We start from the raw sequence: 18,641 nt of genomic DNA, 5'->3' as shown, positions 1-18,641 counted from the left end.
AAAGGGCAATAGTGAAGTAGCATTCAGGGTCGTTCAGAAATCTGATGGCAGAGGGGAAGAAGCTGTTTCTGAAACAATGAGTGTGTGTACCAGGCTCCTGTACCTCCTCCTCAGTGGTAGTAATGACACTTGTGACAGCTGCATTTGTCCTGTTCCTTAAAATATGCTTCCTTCCTTATCTTTTGGAGTGTTCCTGATGAAGTTAAAATGTGGTTCACACACTACCGCATTTTGTCAATTAGCCAAGGTCTGGGGAAATTCATTAGATGGAGGCAAGGACTCTTTCAGCCCATCTAGTGTCCAGTTTTGTAAGCTAGTACATGAATACACAAAAATATGTCTGACTCTACATTGGTGCCTCCATCCCAATGAAGATACCTGTCAAGGTATTGGACTAAGACCAAATATAAATTTAGGAATTAAGAGCCAGGAAAGGCCTCTCAAGCCCTTCAAGTCTGCCTGACTGTTTAATCAGATGATTGCTAGTTGCATTTTAATCACAGCTCCACATTCTTGCCAGATTAACCATTCACCCTCATTCTTATCAAATATCCATCTACCTGTTGCTTAAAAATATTAAAGGCTCTGCTATGAGAGAATTCCAAAGCTTCATGACCATCTAGAGGAAAAATGCTTGCTTCATCTCCAATTTAAATAGATGACCATTTATATTTTAATCAGTGACCCCCCCTTCCCCCCCCGCTCTATATTCCCCAACAAGTGAGAATACCCTCTCCACATACACCTTCAGGGTCACGTTTTGATCATCCCCCTCTTACTCTTCTAAACTGCAGCAGGTACAATCCTGGCCTGTTCACATTCCCTCATGGGCCAACCTGCTGTTCCAGGTAATACTCTAGTAAACCTTTGAGTAGGTTCCTGCGCATTAGCATCTTTCATTAAATGAAGAGAACAATCCCACGCACAGTACTCCAGCTGTGCTCTCTTGGCACGGTAGCACGGCAGTTAGCATTACGCTATTACAGTGCCAGCAACCTGCGATCAATTCTGCCGCTATCTGACACGGGTTTCTTCCGGGTGATCCAGTTTCCTCCTACATCCCAAAGACGTACAGGTTAGTAAGGGTTAGTTAGTTTTGGGCACGCTTTGTTGGTGCCGGAAGCATGGCGACACTTGTACGTCCCGGATTGTGTTGGTCATTGAGGGAAGCGAGACATTTCCTTGTATGCTTTGGTGTGCATGTGACAAATAAAGCTAATCTAATCCAATGCCCAGTATAATGAAAGCATAATCTCCCTACTTTCATATTCAATTCCCCTAGCAATAAACAATAACATTCTGCTGACGATCATAATTACTTGTTAATGACCAGCTTTGTCAGTCATAATCCACACCCTGCCTGCATGGACACAGAACGTAAAACTCACCTTGTTCGGCAAGCTCACGCAGAAATATATACCAAACCGCTGATGCATACAAACCTTCAACCATCTTAATTTCACACTTGGTAGTTCCTTGCACATTTGGTCAAGTTTTCATGCCCCAGGAAACATTATGAATTTTGCCTCTGAGTAGGTTCTCCATCTCTAGAATGAGCCTTGCTCATTTGGAGAACTCCTGCAGCCATGTTCTAATAAAGAAGGGCAGTAGAGTTTTAACTCTAGCTAATTGATTTCTTTAGAATGTAATTGCATTGCCTTGACCTTGCGCACTTTGCGAGGGATTGATGAATCTTTCAATTTTATATCTGCCACAAGCCGCCTGTCAGAAAGTGTCCATCAGTGAGTCCCAAAACCACAAATGAAGCAGATGCGTGGTTTCTGTCTCTTATCTCAAATCTTTTTTTCAGAATGAATACTGTGGTCTTTGAAACAATGCACTTTAAATTGTTTGATGAATAATATTGCATTTTCTAAAGCAAATTAATGCAAAAAAGACAGTGTTTTGGGGTAATACCAATTAAAGATTAAGCTGTCATAAAAATTCATAACGAGTAGGCTTATGAATTTTTAGACAGTAATTAGATGCCATATGCTGACATTAAGAAACAGGAAGCTAGTTAATTAAATGAGACAATTTAGCTGCTGTTTCTACAGTGTCTGATTACTAGCCAGAGTCGTAGCCAGTTTCAGTATTGTAGGATGAAGTGAAGGATTCAAGAAGAGATGAGTAGTATTTCCATCCCTTGAAGAGAAAGCAGGCAGTATCCATCAAATCAACAAAGAGAGAACAGCTCTACTGACAATTTTGTGATCAAATTACTTGGCAACCAGGGAAATCATTAGCAAAGCGTGTCACAGAATGAGGCCATTCGGTCCAGAATGTTTATCCTAGACAAGAGGCCATGACATAGCTCTTGGTTCATTGTCGTGCAGGTCAAGGCTGTTTAACCACTTGGTCAGCCACTACCACTGTTCAGGCATGGAGGGCGTTCCAGACCCACAGCATCCTGAATCAAATGTGACTGGCACAGCAGTGAGCATAATGCTTTACCCTAAGATCGGGATTCAATTTCCACTGCTGTCTGTAAGAAGTTTGCACATTCTCCCCGTGATGGCATGGATTTCCTTCGGGTACTCCAGTTTCGTCCTGCATTCCAAAGACAAACAAGTTAGGGTTAGTGAGTTCTGGGCATGCTATGTTGGCACCAGAAGCACAGGAACACTTGTGAGCTGCCCCCAACACATCCTCGGACTGTGTAGATCATTAACACAAATGACATATTTCACTGTATCTTTTGATATTTTTGATGTGTATGTGACAAATAAATCTAATCTAATCTATCAAATACTGTTCTTTTGATTCCTTTCTACTCCTGCCAATTAATTTAAACCTTTGTCCCTTTTTACTGTCCTTTCTGTGAAGGGGAAATTGATCCTTTCTGCGAACCCTGTCGAGGTTTCAAATCATTTCATACAGATTAGGATCAGAATCAGGTTTGTTATCACTGACATAGTGTACGTAATGAAATTTGTTTTGCAGCAGCTGATATAAAAATGACTAAGTTATAATAAGAAATGTGTAAGATAAACAAGTTGTGCAAAAAGAGTGCAAAATTGTGAGTGTTCATATGTGCAGGAAATTTCCCCTCAGTCTACTATGAAACTTATTTATGTGATCTGGATGGACAATACCATTAATTATTGTCTATCCCTAAGTGTTCTCAAGAAGGTGCAGGGTGACCTAACTTCATAACCTTTGGGGTTCTTCCTGTGAAAGTACTCCCATAGTGCTTTTGAGTTGTGAGTTCCGGTCTTTAGACAATGGAGGCAATATATACCCAGTGGCCATTTTGTTAGGTACATCCTGTACCCAGAAAAGTGGCCACTGAGTGTATGTTCATGATCTTCTGCTGCTCTAGCCCATCCACTTCACGGTTCGATGTGTTGTACGTTCAGAGATGCTCCTCGCACACGACAGTTCTAACACGTGATTATTTAAGTTACTTTTGCCTTCCTGTCAGCTTGAACCAGTCTGGCCATTTTGCTCTGACCTCTCTCACTAACAAGGAAATTTTGCTCAGAGAACTTGTGCTCACTGGATGTTTTTGTTTTTCACGCAATTCTGCGTAAACTCTAGAGACTGTTGTACATGAAAATACCAGGGAATCAGCGGTTTTTGAGATACTCAAACCACCCTGTCTGGCACTAAAAATTATTCCACGGTCGAAGGCACTTAAATCACATTTCTTCTCCATTCTGATGTGTAGTTTGAACAACAAATGAATCTCTTGAGCATGTCTGCATGTTTTATGCATTGAGTTGCTACCATGTGATTGGCTGATTAGATAATCACATTAACCAGCAAGTGTACAGCTGTACCTAATAATGAGGCCACTGAGTGTACCTCCTTTGTATAACCACAGGTCTCCATGAGTGGTAACATCTTGGTAGGTTTTATGCAAACTCTCTCTGGCACCACCACATCCTACCTGTGTGTTGACCAGGACTGTGCACAATACTCAAAATATGGCCAAATTAGACACCACTGTATTTGTATTCAATGCTGAGGCCAATAAGGCAGGTCACCTCCATGTTACCTTAATCATTTTATAAGATGTAGGAGCAGAATTAAGCCAATTGCCAGGCGGATCTACTCCGACATTCCATCATGACTGATTTCGACCACAAGATACAGGAACAGAGTCCAATTGGGTCCAATTGAACTACAGGCAATTCCATTAATCACAGACCCAGAACTTAGGTAACATCCTCCAACAGCATCAAGGGGGAGAGGGAAAGACCACTCAAATGCAGGGGCCTTCTCTCAGGAGCAGCGAGCATGAAACCATCACACACAGCCCCCTTCCTCAGCCAGCAGTGAGCAAGAAGTTGGTAGATGGTGCTGAACACTCGCCTTGACGTTTCGATCTTCCTCGATGCTTTAATCGGTGAGATTGGTGAGAAATGGAGTCAGTCATTGGTTTGTGCACCATTCTTGGCCTCATGACCTCTCACCTCCTGGAATCTTCTCGGAGACAGCAAAGTGCCAGATCACTCAATCAATCTCCAAACTGTAGATCACAGGTCCTAACAGTACCAGAAACACATTTAATATAAAAAGAAGACATAGAAGAAGTGAAAGAAACAGTTTAATAGATTCTCTGCAAGATGTCACACGAAGTAGCATTACTCTCTGGCGCCATCTGTCTGTCTTCGATCCTGGAATCATTTTCGTGAACCTCCTGTGAACCCTCTACATTCTTTCTTAGATAAGGAGCCAAAAACTGCTCACAATACCCCAAGTGAGGCCTCACCAGTACCTTGTCAAGCCTGAAAATTACATCCTTGTTTTTATATTCTAGTCCTCTCAAAATGAATGCTAACTTTTCATTTGCCTTCGTCACCACCTGCAAATTAACCTTTAAGGAACCCTGCACGAAGAGTCCCATATCCCTTTGCACCTCAGATTTTTGAATTTCTCTCCATTTGGAAAATAGACTATGCTTTAATTTCTTTTACCAAAGTGCATGACCATGCACTTTCCAACACTGTGTTCCATTTTCCACTTCTTTGCCCATTCTAATCTGTCTAAGTCATTCTGTAGCCTCTCTGCTTCCTCAAAACCATCTGCCTCTTCATCTGTCTTCATATTTTTCACAAATTTGGCCACAAAGCCATCAATTCCATCTTCCAATCATTGACGTGTAATGTAAACAGAAGTGGTCCTAACACAGAGTCCTGTGGAATACCAGTAGTCACTGGCACCTAACAAGAAAAGTCTTCCTTTATTCCCACTCTTTGTTTCCTGCTAATCAGCCAATGATCTATCCATGCTAGTATCTTTCCTGTTATACCATGGGCTCTTACCATGTTCAGCAGCCTCATAAGTGGCACCTTGTCAAAGGCCTTCTGAAAATTCAAGTACAGAACATCACCATTCTCCTGCATGTAGTCTGCTTATTATTCCTTCAAAGAGTGCCAACACATCTGTCAGGCAAGATGTTCCCTTAGGGAAACCATGCTGACTTTGGCCTATTTTATCATGTGACTCCAAGTAACCCGAAACCAAATCCTTAACAATCAACTTCAACATCTTCCCAACCACTGATGTCAGGCTAACAGGCCTATAATTTCCCTCCTGCCCCTCTCCCTTCTTGAAAGATCATTACTAATGCCTCCTCAAACTCTTCAGCCACCTCTTTCAGATCCCTGGGGTGCAGACTGTCTGGTCAAGTGATTAATCCACCTTCAGACTTCCAGTTTCCCAAGCACCTTCTCCCTAGTGATAGCAACTTCACTCACTTCTCTCCCCTGATGCTCTCAAAGTTCTGGCATACTGCTAGTGTCTTCCACAGTGAAGACTGATGCAAGATACTTATTCAGTTCATCTGCCATTTCCTTATCCCCTATTACTACTTCTCCAGTTGCAATTTCCAATGATATGATGTCTATTCTTGCCTCTCTTTCACATTTTATATATCTGAAGCTATTTTTGGTATCCTCTTTAATATTATTGGCTAGCTTACCTCTGTATCCCATCTTTTCCTTTGTTATGACTTTTTTAGTTGCCTTCTGTTTCTTTTTAAAAGCTTCCCAATCCTCTATCTTCCCACTAATTTTTGCTCTATTATATACCCTCTCTTTGGCTTTTATATTGGCCTTGACTTCCCTTGTCAGCATGGTTGCATCATTCTGCCTTTAGAATAGTACTTCTTTGGGATGTATCTATCATGCACCTTCTGAATTGCTCCCAGAAACTCTAGCCATTGCTGCTTTGCTGTCATCCTTGCTAGTGTTCCCTTCCAATCAGTTTTGGCCAGCTCCTCTCTCATGCCTCTGTAATTCACTGTACTCCACTGTAACAATGATACATCTAACGTTAGCTTCTTCTCAAATTGCAGCGTGAATTCTATCATATTATGATCACTGGCCCCTCAAGGTTCCTGTACCTTATGCCCTTTCATCAATTCTGATACATTACACAACACCCAATCCAGAAAGCTGATCCTCTGGTGGGCCCAACCACAAACTGCCCAACAAAAACCATTTCGTAGGTATTCTACAGATTCCCCCTCTTGGGATCTGGCACCAACCCAATTTTCCCAGTTTACTTGCATATTGAAGTCCCCCATGACTATCATAACATTGCCCTTTTGAGGAGCATTTTTTATGTCCCGTTGTAACTTGTAGACCACATCTTTACTACTGTTCGGGGGTCTGTATATAACTCCCATCAAGGTCATTTTACCCTTGCAGGTAAAATTTTACCTAGCTCTAACCACAATGATTCTACACCTTCTGATCCCATGTCATTTCTTTCTAATGATTTGATTTCATTTTTTACCAACAACTCCACCCCCCTTCTGTCTACCTACCTATCCTTCTGATACAATGTGTATCATTATACGTTAAGCTCCTACCTATAATCTTCTTTCATCTATGATTCAGTGATACCCACGTCATACATGCCAAGCTGTAACCGTACCACAAGTTCATTCCCTATACTGTGTGTTTTGAAATATAACACCTTAATTTGTGTATTTATTCATCCTTTTCGATTTTGTCACCATTTTACACTGTAACTCATTCTAATGACTGCAATTTTGCCCAATCATCAGCCTCTCTGCTAGCAGTCTCACTACACACTGCTTATATTTCTAAACCAACTACATCACCCTCAGCCCCATCACTCCAGTTCCCATCCCCCTGCCCAATAAGTTTAATTATCCCTCTCAACCCCATTCTTCTGCCTTCTCCCTGTAACCTTTGACACCCTTACTAATCAAGAACCTATCAATCTCTACCTTAAATATATCTGATGACTTGGCCTCCACAGATGTCTTTGGCAATGAATTGTACAAATTCACCACCCTCTGGCTCAAGAATTTCCTCCTCATCTCTGTTCCAAAGGAACGTCCAACGATTGAGCCCCCGGAGGGATCAACAGGCATTGTTGCTTCTCTGGCGATATATTGCAAGATCTCAGGCCTTCAAATCAAGTCAAATCAAATTTAATTATCATTCAGACCATAGATGGATACAGTCATACAAGACAGCATTCCTTTGAGGCCCAGGTGCATAACATACATTCAAAATAGCAAGGGAGGGAACACACACACACACACACACACACACACACACACAAAAAACACCATTAGGCAAAATATCACTTGCACAGCCCACGTCCCTAAGTGACATGCAAGTTGATGGTGCAGCTCCCGGCAATCCAGCCTGTCCTTCCACCGGCTGAGTACTGGAGGGCAGCACTGATTGGAGAGTCCAGCTCCCAACCCAGCAAGACTCCACACTACACCACCTCCAGTGTCAGCCCACCTGGACTGCAGCAGCAGGCAAGCCCGTAGCTTGAGGCCTTGTCCTCGCTGCAGCTGAGGCCACACAGCTGCCTCACTGCCTGTCTCCCCACCAAACAAGGGAAACAGGCCTGCGGCTTTGCACATCATCAGTGTCCAAAAGGGTCTTGCGACCACAAGAGAAACGTTATGCACCAACTCCAATGTCTTTGAGTAGCAGTACAGTCTGCACCCAAGTCAGCTCCTCCAAACATTCTCCAGCCCGTACACCGGCCTCTCCTCCTCCCTGCCAAATGCCAGCCTCTCCTCCTCCTAGCCAACCCGCTGGCCTCTCCTTCTCCGACTTGTCTGCCAGGTCCATTGTCATCCCAGCCGGTGGCTCGAAATAATGAACAGATCACTTATGTGGTAGACCTGTTGTACCTATTGATCTTGGAGTGCAGTATAGTCATATAATTCTTAAATAAAAACACACTTTAAGAAGAAAAGTGCACCCTTGGTTGGGCCCCGAGAGGCTGCTGCATTCAAATGCAATGCTATCTTACCAAAAGTTAATATACCGATCTTCCTTGCTCTGTTTTCCTTCTCCAAATACCTTACCAGACAAAGGCAAATGAATCGGCTGTATAGATCAGGAAGTCCACAATTTGATTGGTGGTCTAAGAAAGTGATTTGATTTGTCAAGGAATAGCAGTTGTAGCTGACCACCCTAGAAAGAGCCAGGACTTTTGGTCCTGAAGTCTGAAGTCGCAAAGCCAAACTTGGACACGAGATTCTACAGATGCTGCAGATCTTGAGCAACACACACACAAATGCTGGAGGAACTCAGAAAGTCAAGCAGTGTTGATGGAGAAGGAATAGTCCTGATGAAAGTTCTCAGGCAGGAGCATTGACTGCTTATTTCAGCCCTGATGAAGGGTCTCAGCCCAACATGTCAAATGATCATTTCCTTCTGTAGAAGCTGCCTGACGTACTGAGTTCCAACATTATGTGTGTGTTGCTCAAAGTCAAACTTGCCTGTTTAAAAAGTAGAAGATTCATAGTGAAAAGGCAACATGAAGGAGGTACATAATTCCACAGTCTTGCCGCATGAAAAATACTGAATGAAAATATAACAGAGAGTGGATGACTGGCGGAACATCGATGCTGCACTAACTTGTTCTACTATACACATTGAAAACTATCAAGTTTAGACACTACTGACGGAGTATTGTTGGATTCTCAGCAGTCAATTTAATAAATGGCTGCTATCAGGACTCCACATATATTTATATATATATATATATATATATATATATATATATATGTATAATATTTGTCATGAGAAGTCAGTTTTGAGATTCTCAGGTGCTTGTTGTTTGCCGGTGATTCATTTCAAAAAAGTAATTCTCTGCATGAAGTGCATGTGGCCCCTTAGAGATATTTCAATGTAAAAAAAGGAAACTATATAAATGCAATGTTATTACTGAACAAGAACAGTTTAGGAACCTGTGAGGTTATGTTTCAGGTTGTTTTATTCCACTGTTTTACCACAGTGACTGGTTTCTAGTTTTCTGAATATTCTGGCTTCTTACAAAAGGTTTGGTTTGTAGTAAGAGTGATTTAACCCATTCATAGCCTGCTGCTTTGTAATACCCTTGAATCTGTATTGAATTCCAAAATCTGTAAATAAAGCGTCTGGATTGAAGTAGTCAATCCCTTGCTATGGGAAAGCAATCCTCTAAGTGTTTTTCTTCAGTTTCCTGTAATTTATTTCTGATTTCCTGGTCTTTGTTTCTTTAATGTGATGATCATGTGCTTGATTGCTTTGTCTATCTAATTCCTCTGAAGCCAACAATACAGTTCTAACATTGCCTCATCTGGTTTGCCGCCCATTGTACTCGGAGTACCTTTACTGATACAAAGGATTCTGTAGGTGCCGGAAGTCCTGAGTCACACACACGGTAGCATAGCGGTCAGCCCAACACCATTAAGGTGCCAGCAGCTTGGGTCCAATTCCACAGCTGTCTGTAAGGATTTTGTACGTTCTCCCTGTCACTGCATGGGTTTCCTCTGGGTTTTCCGGTTTCCTCCCACATTCCAAAAATGTGCAGGTTAGTAGGTTAATTGGTCTCATGGGTGTAAATGTGCGGCACGGAATTGTTGGGCTGGAACTGCCCGTTACAGTGCTCTATCTCTAAATTAAAAAATTAAAATGCTGAAGGAACTCAGCAAGTTAAGGCGCATCAACAGAGGCGAATAAGCAATCGGTGCTTTGGGCTGTGACCCTTTATCGGACTAGTAAGGGAGGGAGCAGAAGTCCATATAAGAAGGGGGCGAGGAAGGAGTACAGGCTGGCAGGTGATAGTTGAAACCAGCTGAGGAGGAAGGTGGGTGAGTGGGGATGAAGTGGGGAGATGATAGGTGGAAGACGTAAAGGGCTGAAGAAGGAGGAATCGAATAGGAGAGCTCAGTGAACCATGGAGTAAAAGGAAGAAGGAGAGGAACCGGAGGGAAGTGATAGGCAGATGGGGAGAAGAGAAGGGGTGAGAGGGTGACCGGATTGGGAAAGGGTAAGCGGAAGAAGTTAACAGAAGTTGGAGAAATCGATGTTCATGCCATCTGGTTGGAGGTTACCCAGATAGAATATGAGGTATTGCTCATCCAACCTGAGTTAGACCTTATCGTGACGATAGAGGAGGCCATGGACAGTCATGTTAGTATGTGAATGAGAAGTTGAATTGAAATCGGTAGCCACCGGGAGATCCTGCCTTCTGTGGCAGGCAAAGCAAAGGTGCTCAGTGAAGTGGTCCTCCATTCTGGATCTCGTCAATGTAAAGGAGGTAGCACCGGGAGTAGAGGATACAGTAGATGACCCCAACAGACTCACAGGTGAAGTGTCACCTCATCTGGAGGGATTGTTTCAGGCCTTGAATGGTGGTGAGGAAGGAGGTGGTGCAAGGGCAGGTGTAGTACTTGTCACGCTTACAAGGATAAGTGCCAGAAGATAGATCAGTGGGGAGGAACGAGTGGACATGGGAAGTCATGTAGAGAGTGATCCCAACAATAAGTGGAGAGGAGTGGGAAGGGAAAGATGCATTTAGTGATAGAATCCTGTTGGAGATGGTGAAAGTGTCCTCCAATCTGTGTCATATCAATCTGCGGGAGGTCTTCTGTCAAGTTGGTGTTGGTGAAACACATGCTTTGTGGGCATCTTACAAAACTTTTAAGTAAACTTCTGAGCTACTCTCACTGCAATCTGTAGCCTGTAATTTCCCTTTAAGTAACGTACTTTTGAACCATCATATGATCCAGCAATTTCATGATCTTCTGAAGGTCTCAGTGGTCTTAGCTCCCAAGCATGCAATTTCAGTGGACGAAGGTACATCACCATGTCCGGAGGAGGGGGAGGAGGGGAAGACCCCAAGCCAGACTAAAGAGCCAGGGTATGAAACTTCCTCTACCCGGTATCTTCTTAGCAAACGTACAGTTGCTGGGGAACTAGACTGATGACCCAAGGGCAAAATTGCTGTATTAGAGGGAAATGAGGGATTGTTGTTTTCAGTGTTTCACAGAGTCATAGCAAACTAAAGACACACCAGATACATCAATAAGACCCAAGGGCTTCTCAATATACTGGGTGGACCAGACTGCTGATTTGGAGAAGGCAAAAGGTGGGGACCGATCTTTCATGATTAACTCTTTGTGGTGCTCGGACACAGTGATCTTGTCGTACCCTTGTTTCCCCGACCTGGAGCATCTAATGATTAAGAGCCGACTGTTCTACTTACCAAGAGAATTCTCCTTTGTAATTCTGACCACGGTTTACATACCGCCAGAGGCCAATGTTAAGCATGCGCTCGAGGTACTGAGTGCTGCCCTCAGAAAACAAGAAACAGTTTAACCCGACGCCTTTCAAGTCATTGTCAGGGACTTCATTCAGGCTTGTTTGAAGAAATCTCTGCCCAGTTATCATCAGCATATCACCTGCAGCACCAGGGGTCCCAGCACACTCAACCACTGTAATACCACCATAAGGAATGCCAACCATTCAATCCCTAGATCACATTTTGGGAAATCTGATCATTTATCTGTCCTCCTCCTACCTGCATACAGACAAAGACTAAAGAGCAAGGCTTCAGGAGTGAGGACAACAAAGAGGTATTTGCGGGAGGCAGGTGAACAGTTATGGGATTGCTCCGAGTTGGTGAACTGCCCTGTGTTCACGAATTTGTCAGAGGATCTGAATGAATACACCATAGTTGTCACAGACTGTATAAGAACAGTCGTAGATGTGTGTGTGTCCCCACAAAGTCATTTAGAGTCTTCCCCAACTAAGAAGCCTTGGATAAACTGTGAGACCCATAATCTGGTGAGGGCCAGACCAGTGGTGTTCAGGACTGATGACCAAGTAAAATACAAGAGGTCTAGGTACGATCTCCAGAAAGCCATCTCACTTGTGGAGTAGGAATTCCGGGCCAAACTTGAATCTCTGAGGGATGCTTGACAGCTGTGGGAGTGCTTAAATGCTATTACCTCTTACAAAGTGAAACCAAGTGGGACAGGTGCAACAAGGTTTCACTCCCAAATGAGCTCTATACCTTTTATGTTTGCTATGACCATCAAAACATGGAGACACCTTCATGAAATCCCAGAACCCCTGATGACCGAGTGATTTCAGTCCCTGAGGCCGAAGTAAGATCATCAGGAGGGCGAACCCACATAAAGCATCTGGCCCAAACAGGATACCTGGCTGATACGAAAGATCTGTGTTGATCAACTGGCAGGAGTGTTCACTAATATCTTTAACCTTGTGCTTCAGCAGTCTGAGATACCCACCTGCTTCAAGCAGGTGTCAATTATACTGCTGCTTATTAAGAACATGGTAATCTGCCTGAATAACTATCGTACACTGTAATGAAGTGCTTTGAGAGGATGGTGATGAAACATATCAACTCCTGTCTTAGGAGTGACTTGGATCCACTCCAGTGTGCCCACTGGTGCAACAGGTCCACAGCAGATGTCATCTCATTAGCTCTTCACTCAACCCTGGAATATCTGGACCATGAAGGTACATACATCAGGATGCTCTTCGTTGACTACAGCTCTGCATTCAACACCATCAACTCCTCAAAACTAAGCAATAAGCTTCTATACCTAGACCTCAATACCTCCTTGTGCAACTGGATCCTCAGTTTCCTCTCTTCCAGACCCTAGTCAGTTCAGGTTAGCAACAATGTCTCCTCAACAGACACCACCAACATAGGAGTACCACAAGATTGTGTACTTAGCCCCCTGCTCTACATGCTTTACACTTAATACTGTAAGGCTAAGCATGGCTCCAGTGCCGTATTTAAGTTCGCTGACCACACCACTGTCCTGGCCGAATGAAAGGTGGTGATAAATCGGCATATAGGAGGGAGATTGAAAATCTGGCTGAGTGGTGCCACAACAACTCAATGTCAGCAAGAGCAATGGACTGATTATTGACTTCAGAAGGAGGAATCCAGAGGTCCATCAGCTAGTTCTCATCGGGGATCAGAGGTGGAGAGGAACTTTAAATTCCTCAGTGATATTTCAGATGATCTTGCATGGGTACAAAAAGCTTAGACTTAGCTCTTGGCTTGGACTGGGACGGACTTGGTTTGGACTCAGACTCGGACTTGGCTCTCGACTTGGACTTGGGACTTGGCTCTCGACTTGGACTAGGCTCAGACTTGACTTAGACACAGGACACTGAACACTGGGTCGGGGCTCCTCCTTGGACACAGGATATAGAGCCGGGTCTATGGCTAAAGAAGAGGTTCATTGTCCTCCCTCTCCTCCCCTTCATACCCTCTGATCCTCCATGCTGCCAACAAGCCTACAAAAAGTAGTGGATACAGCCTAGTCCACCACCATTGAGCACATCTACATTGAATGCTGTTGCAAGAAACTAGCATCCATCATCAAGGACCCTGCCATCCAGGCCATGTTCTAGTCTCGCTGCTGCCGTCAGGAAGGATGTAGAAGAGTCTCAGGACCCACAGCACCAGATTCGGGAACAGTTATTACCCCTCAACCATCAGGTTTTTTAACCAGAGGGGATATCTTCACTCAACTTCACACACCTCAAAACTGAACTCTTCCCACAACATGTGGACTCACTTTCAATGACTCTTCATCTCATGTTCTCGATATTTATTGCTTACTTATTTATTTATTATTATTTATTCTTTTCTCTCTTGTATTTGCACAGTTTGTTGTCTTTTGCACTTTAGTCCATTGCGTTGGTTGCGGTCTTTCATTGATTCTAATATGCTTCTTGTATTTACAGTACTGTGATCGCCCACAAGAAAATGAATCTCAGGTTTATACATGGTGACACATATGTACCTTAATAATAAATGACTTTGAACTTTGAGTTGTGGAGAATGATGTGCTGGATATGGAGGCTTATGGGGTGGTAGGTAAGGACAAGAAGAACCCAATCCCTGTTTTGATGGTGGGAGGATGAGAGGAGGGTTGACGTGCGGGAAATGGACGAGATGCAGGGAGGGCAGCGTCGAAGGTGATGAAAGGGAAATCCCTTTTTTAGAAAAAGTGTAGAGGACTTCTCAGATGTTCTAGAATGGGAAGTCTGAACTCCATCCTGGGTTGAGGACTGGCTCTTTCTGTTGGTGCTGCCTTCCGGTGTTCGTTTGGTGGAAGATAAGCTGGACTGCATTTGCCTGCGGCAACACCAGTGCATGATGGCTGCTGTGGGCTTGTGCTCGCCAACAACATCCTGCAGCATCAATCTACAGGACATGACACCCAGGATCTTGGGCTATATTATATTTTTTTTGTGTGACTGTGTTTTACTGCTGTCTTTTATGGCTATGTGTGCTTTGTGCTGTGTATGACAGTTGGTTCTGTGTTTTGCACCTTAGCCCCAGAGGAACACTGTTTTGTTTGGCTGTATTCATGGGTATTCGTGTATGATTGAATGATACAGGTACACGGATAGGAAAGGGTTAGCGGGATATGGGTCCAATAGGACTAGCTTGGATGAGCATTTTGTTCAGCCTGACCCTGTTGGGCTGAAGGGCCTTGTGTACGTGCTGTCCGACTATGGTTCTGTAAAGCAAGCTCATCCTTCCTGGCGCAATGATTTCCCTCATAGCATACGCTTAAATAGTCAAATTTACATTAAATTTGATTTCAGTTTTATTGGGAGTTTTTTGAAGTGGCAAAATATGCCGATCCAGACCTATTTTATTAACCACTGAAGCAGCGTGGTGAGGTATAAGATGACCCTGCATGCCCACAGAAGTATTAACTCATAAATTGTTTGTTATTGTAAAGCCAATTGAAGCTGTCAGCTCGAAGGACATTATTCATATCCTTTCTTAATTGCCTTCTGCTGTGGTTGGCTGTTCTCAAAGACTGATATCCATGGTGGGAACGAGAGAAGCTCACATTTTTCAGGATCTGATTTGTTATTCAGACTCGCATTTGCTTGGAGAGGATGAAAGCACATCTCTTGCTGCAGGGGCTGTAACTGATATCAACGCCGTCTAATACAGTCTCATCTCGTAGCCTGTTTCAGTGAATATTGTTGGGGGGGAGCGGGGGAAGATGATCAAACATCATCACTAACAAGCACTCACTCGCTTTCTCTTTCCCTTCCAGCTGTGGAAGACCGGAAGTTGTTCATTGGGATGGTTTCGAAAAAGTGCAACGAGAACGACATTAGGGTAATGTTCTCAACGTTCGGGCAAATAGAGGAATGCAGAATTCTCCGGGGACCTGATGGTTTGAGTCGAGGCAAGTGTGAAATCCATCAAGCCTGTTCTTTCTCCTCAGTGCTAATTGGAACTGTATGTCACAGCCAATAAAACCAAACATTCCATCTTCCATTCCAAACAGCACATATCAACATGTTTCCTCCGGCATGGTTTTTGCTCTTTAAGCAACTCTCTTGAGCTATTTTAAGCCCACGATGCAAACACATTAATTACTGGGCTCTTGCCTATTGCCAATATTTTGTGAAGCCTTGACTCAGGTCAGAAGGGAGCTTCAAAAGAACCAAAAGAAAAATTCTCAAATTTCTTTTAGTCCTATTAAAGTTTCCCAACTGTGACCAGGTTAATAACCTTAAATCTTGTCACCAGTAGTTATCTAATTTAAGTTTGCAAATGTTTCAAAACCTTCTCTTTTCAGTAGACACCAGGGACCAAGTTTAACTGGCTGAGTAGCAATTAAGAGAAAGAAATTTTAGGTTGAGGAGGAAATTATTTTGAAAGGATTTCTTATTAATTTAAGGAATGTGGTAATGCTTTCCAAGGTAATGAGCCCAGTGTTAACCCTCCCTTACCTGGCAAAAATTAGGCTGGCTGTGGTCACCTAATTGCAGAGAAGGATGTTGACACTATTGTGAAGACACAGGGGAAAACAGCAAGATGCAGTTCATCCTCTAATAGATAAAACTGTGTCTCAAATGTGTGACTGAACACAATGGAACAAGTTTTGAAATTAAGATAGAGTCTGACACATATAAACACAAGAGATTCTGCAGATGCTGGACATGAAGAGCAACATACACAAACTGTTGGAGGTACTCAGCAGGTCAGGCAGCGTCTGTGGAGGGGAATAAGCAGTCAACATTTCAGGTTGAGACCTTTCATCAGGACTGGAAAGGAAGGGGGAAGAAGTCCCTTAGGAGGTTGGGGAGAGGGGAAGGAGTACAAGCTGGCAGATGCCAGGTGAAGCCAGATAGGGGGGATGAAGTGAGAAGCTGAGAGGTGATAGGTGGGAAAGTGCTGGAGAAGAAGGGATCTGATATGAGAGGAAAGTGGAGAAAGGGTAGGAAGAGGGGATAGGCAGGTGAGGAGAAAGGAAAAGGTACAAGGGAAGCCAGAATGGAGTTAAACAAGAGAGAAGGGGGAGGAGGAGAAATTACCGAAAGTCCGACATACAGTGCCCATAAAAAGTATTCACCTCCCTTTGTAGTTTTCATGTTTTATTGTTTTTCAACATTAAATCAGTGTCTTTAATTTGGCTTTTTTGACACCGATCAACAGAAAAAACGCTTTCGTGTCAAAGTGAAAACAAATTTCTACAAATTGGTCTAAATTTATTACAATTATTAAACAAAATAATTGATTGCATAATTACTCACCCCTTTAAGTCAGTGTTTAGTAGATGCACCTTTGACAGCAATTACAGCATTGAGTCGGTGTGGATAGGTCTCTATCAGCTTTGCACATCTGGACACTAATTTTCCCCTATTTTTCTTTGCAAAACTGCTTAAGCTCTGTCAGAATGCATGGGGATCATGAGTGAATAGCCGTTTTCAAGTCCAGCCACAAATTCTCAGTTGGATTGAGGTCTGAACTCTGACTTGGACACTCCAGGACATTAACTTTGTTGGTTTTCAAACTTTGGCTTTATGCTTGGGGTCGTTGTCTTACTGGAAAACCAATCTTCTCCCAAGTCTCAGTTCTCTTGCAGACTGCATCAGGTTTTCCTCCAGGGTTTCCCTGTATTTTGCTGCATTCATTTTACCCTCTACCTTCACAAGCCTTCCAGGGCCTGCTGCAGTGAAGCATCCCCACAGCATGATGCAGCCACCACCACGCTTCACGATAGGGATGGTATGTTTTTGATGATGTGTGGCGTTTAGTCTGATGGCCAAAAAGCTCAATATTGGTTTCATCAGACCATAGAACCTTCTTCCGGCCGAGTCTCCCACATGCCTTCTGACAAACTCTAGCTGAGAGTTCATGTGAGTTTTTTTCAACAGTGGCTTTCTCTTTGCCACTCTCCCATAAAGCTGCAACTGGTGAAGCACCCGGGCAAAAGTTGTATGCGCAGTCTTTCCCATCTCAGCCACTGAAGCTTGTAACTCCTCCAGAGTTGTCACAGGTCTCTTGGTGGCCTCCCTCACTAGTCCCCTTCCTGGTGGCCTCCCTCACTAGTCACTCGGTTTTTGAGAACAGCTTAGTCTAGGCAAATTTACAGCTGTGCTATATTCTTTCCATTTCTTGATGATTGACTTGACTGTACTCTAATCCATCTCCTGACTTGTCTTTTTAATGGAGTTTTTTGGAGTGTTCTTTTGTCTTCATGGTGTAGTTTTTGCCAGGATACTGACTCAGTAGCAGTTGGACCTTTCAGATACAGGGTTATTTTTGCTACAATCAATTGAAACATCTTGACTGCACACAGATTGATATTTAGCTAGGAGACCTTAACTAATTATGTGACTTCTAAAACCAATTCGCTGCACCAATGGTGAGTTAGTGTGCCATATTAAAGGGGATGATACTCATGCAAGCAATTTTTTTAATGTTTTGTATTTGTAATTAATTTAGGTCACTTTGTAGAGATCTGTTTTCACTTTGACATGAAAGAGTCTTTTTCTGTTGATCAGTGTCAAAAAAGCCAAATTAAGTCCACTGTGATTCAATGTTGTAAAACAATAAGTCATGACAACTTCCAAGGGGAGGTGAATACTTTTTTATAGGCACTTTATGCATACTATTGCTTATACATCAGGCATGTGAGGTGGAGGGTATATTTCTGCTCAAGTGTGCCCTGAGCTGGTACTAATGCCACACCAACTGCTGAGCAAACCATTTCACTTAGAGAAGCAACCAAAGCTTCAATGGGCAAATGGTATGGTTTGAATAAAATTTACCCCCTTGCTCCAATGACATGGATGTCCTACACCCTGGGGATACTGAGGTTTGTAGATTACTACAGCACAGAAACAGGTTCTTCAGTCCATCTAGTCCCTTTTGAACTATTATTCTGCCCAGTCCCATCAACCTGCACCTGGACCATAGCCCTCCATACACCTTCCATCCATGTACTTATCTAAACTTCTTCTAAACTTTGAAATCGAACCCACATCCACCACTTCCACTGGCACCTCGTTCCACATTCGCACCACTCTCAGAGGGAAGAAGTTCCCCCTTAGTTT

General features: G+C 43.2%; 1 protein-coding gene across 27 annotated transcripts in view; it reads left to right on the top strand.

The window, feature by feature from the left end:
* The window catches only part of celf2 (cugbp, Elav-like family member 2), a 1,121,102-nt gene that overhangs the window by 1,016,025 nt on the left and 86,436 nt on the right, over positions 1–18,641 (top strand). For 26 of the 27 annotated variants that reach the window (XM_063072708.1, XM_063072701.1, XM_063072709.1 and 23 more), the window contains one exon: positions 15,347–15,481. In XM_063072708.1, coding sequence (XP_062928778.1) covers positions 15,347–15,481 — 135 coding nt within the window. Of the gene's footprint in view, positions 1–15,346; positions 15,482–18,641 lie in introns of those variants that run through there. The other variant, XM_063072719.1, reaches the window with a different exon arrangement.

This window comes from Mobula hypostoma, chromosome 20, assembly GCF_963921235.1.
Source record: "Mobula hypostoma chromosome 20, sMobHyp1.1, whole genome shotgun sequence".
NCBI classification, from domain to species: domain Eukaryota; kingdom Metazoa; phylum Chordata; class Chondrichthyes; order Myliobatiformes; family Myliobatidae; genus Mobula; species Mobula hypostoma.
This window is presented reverse-complemented; position numbering and strand designations above follow the sequence as displayed.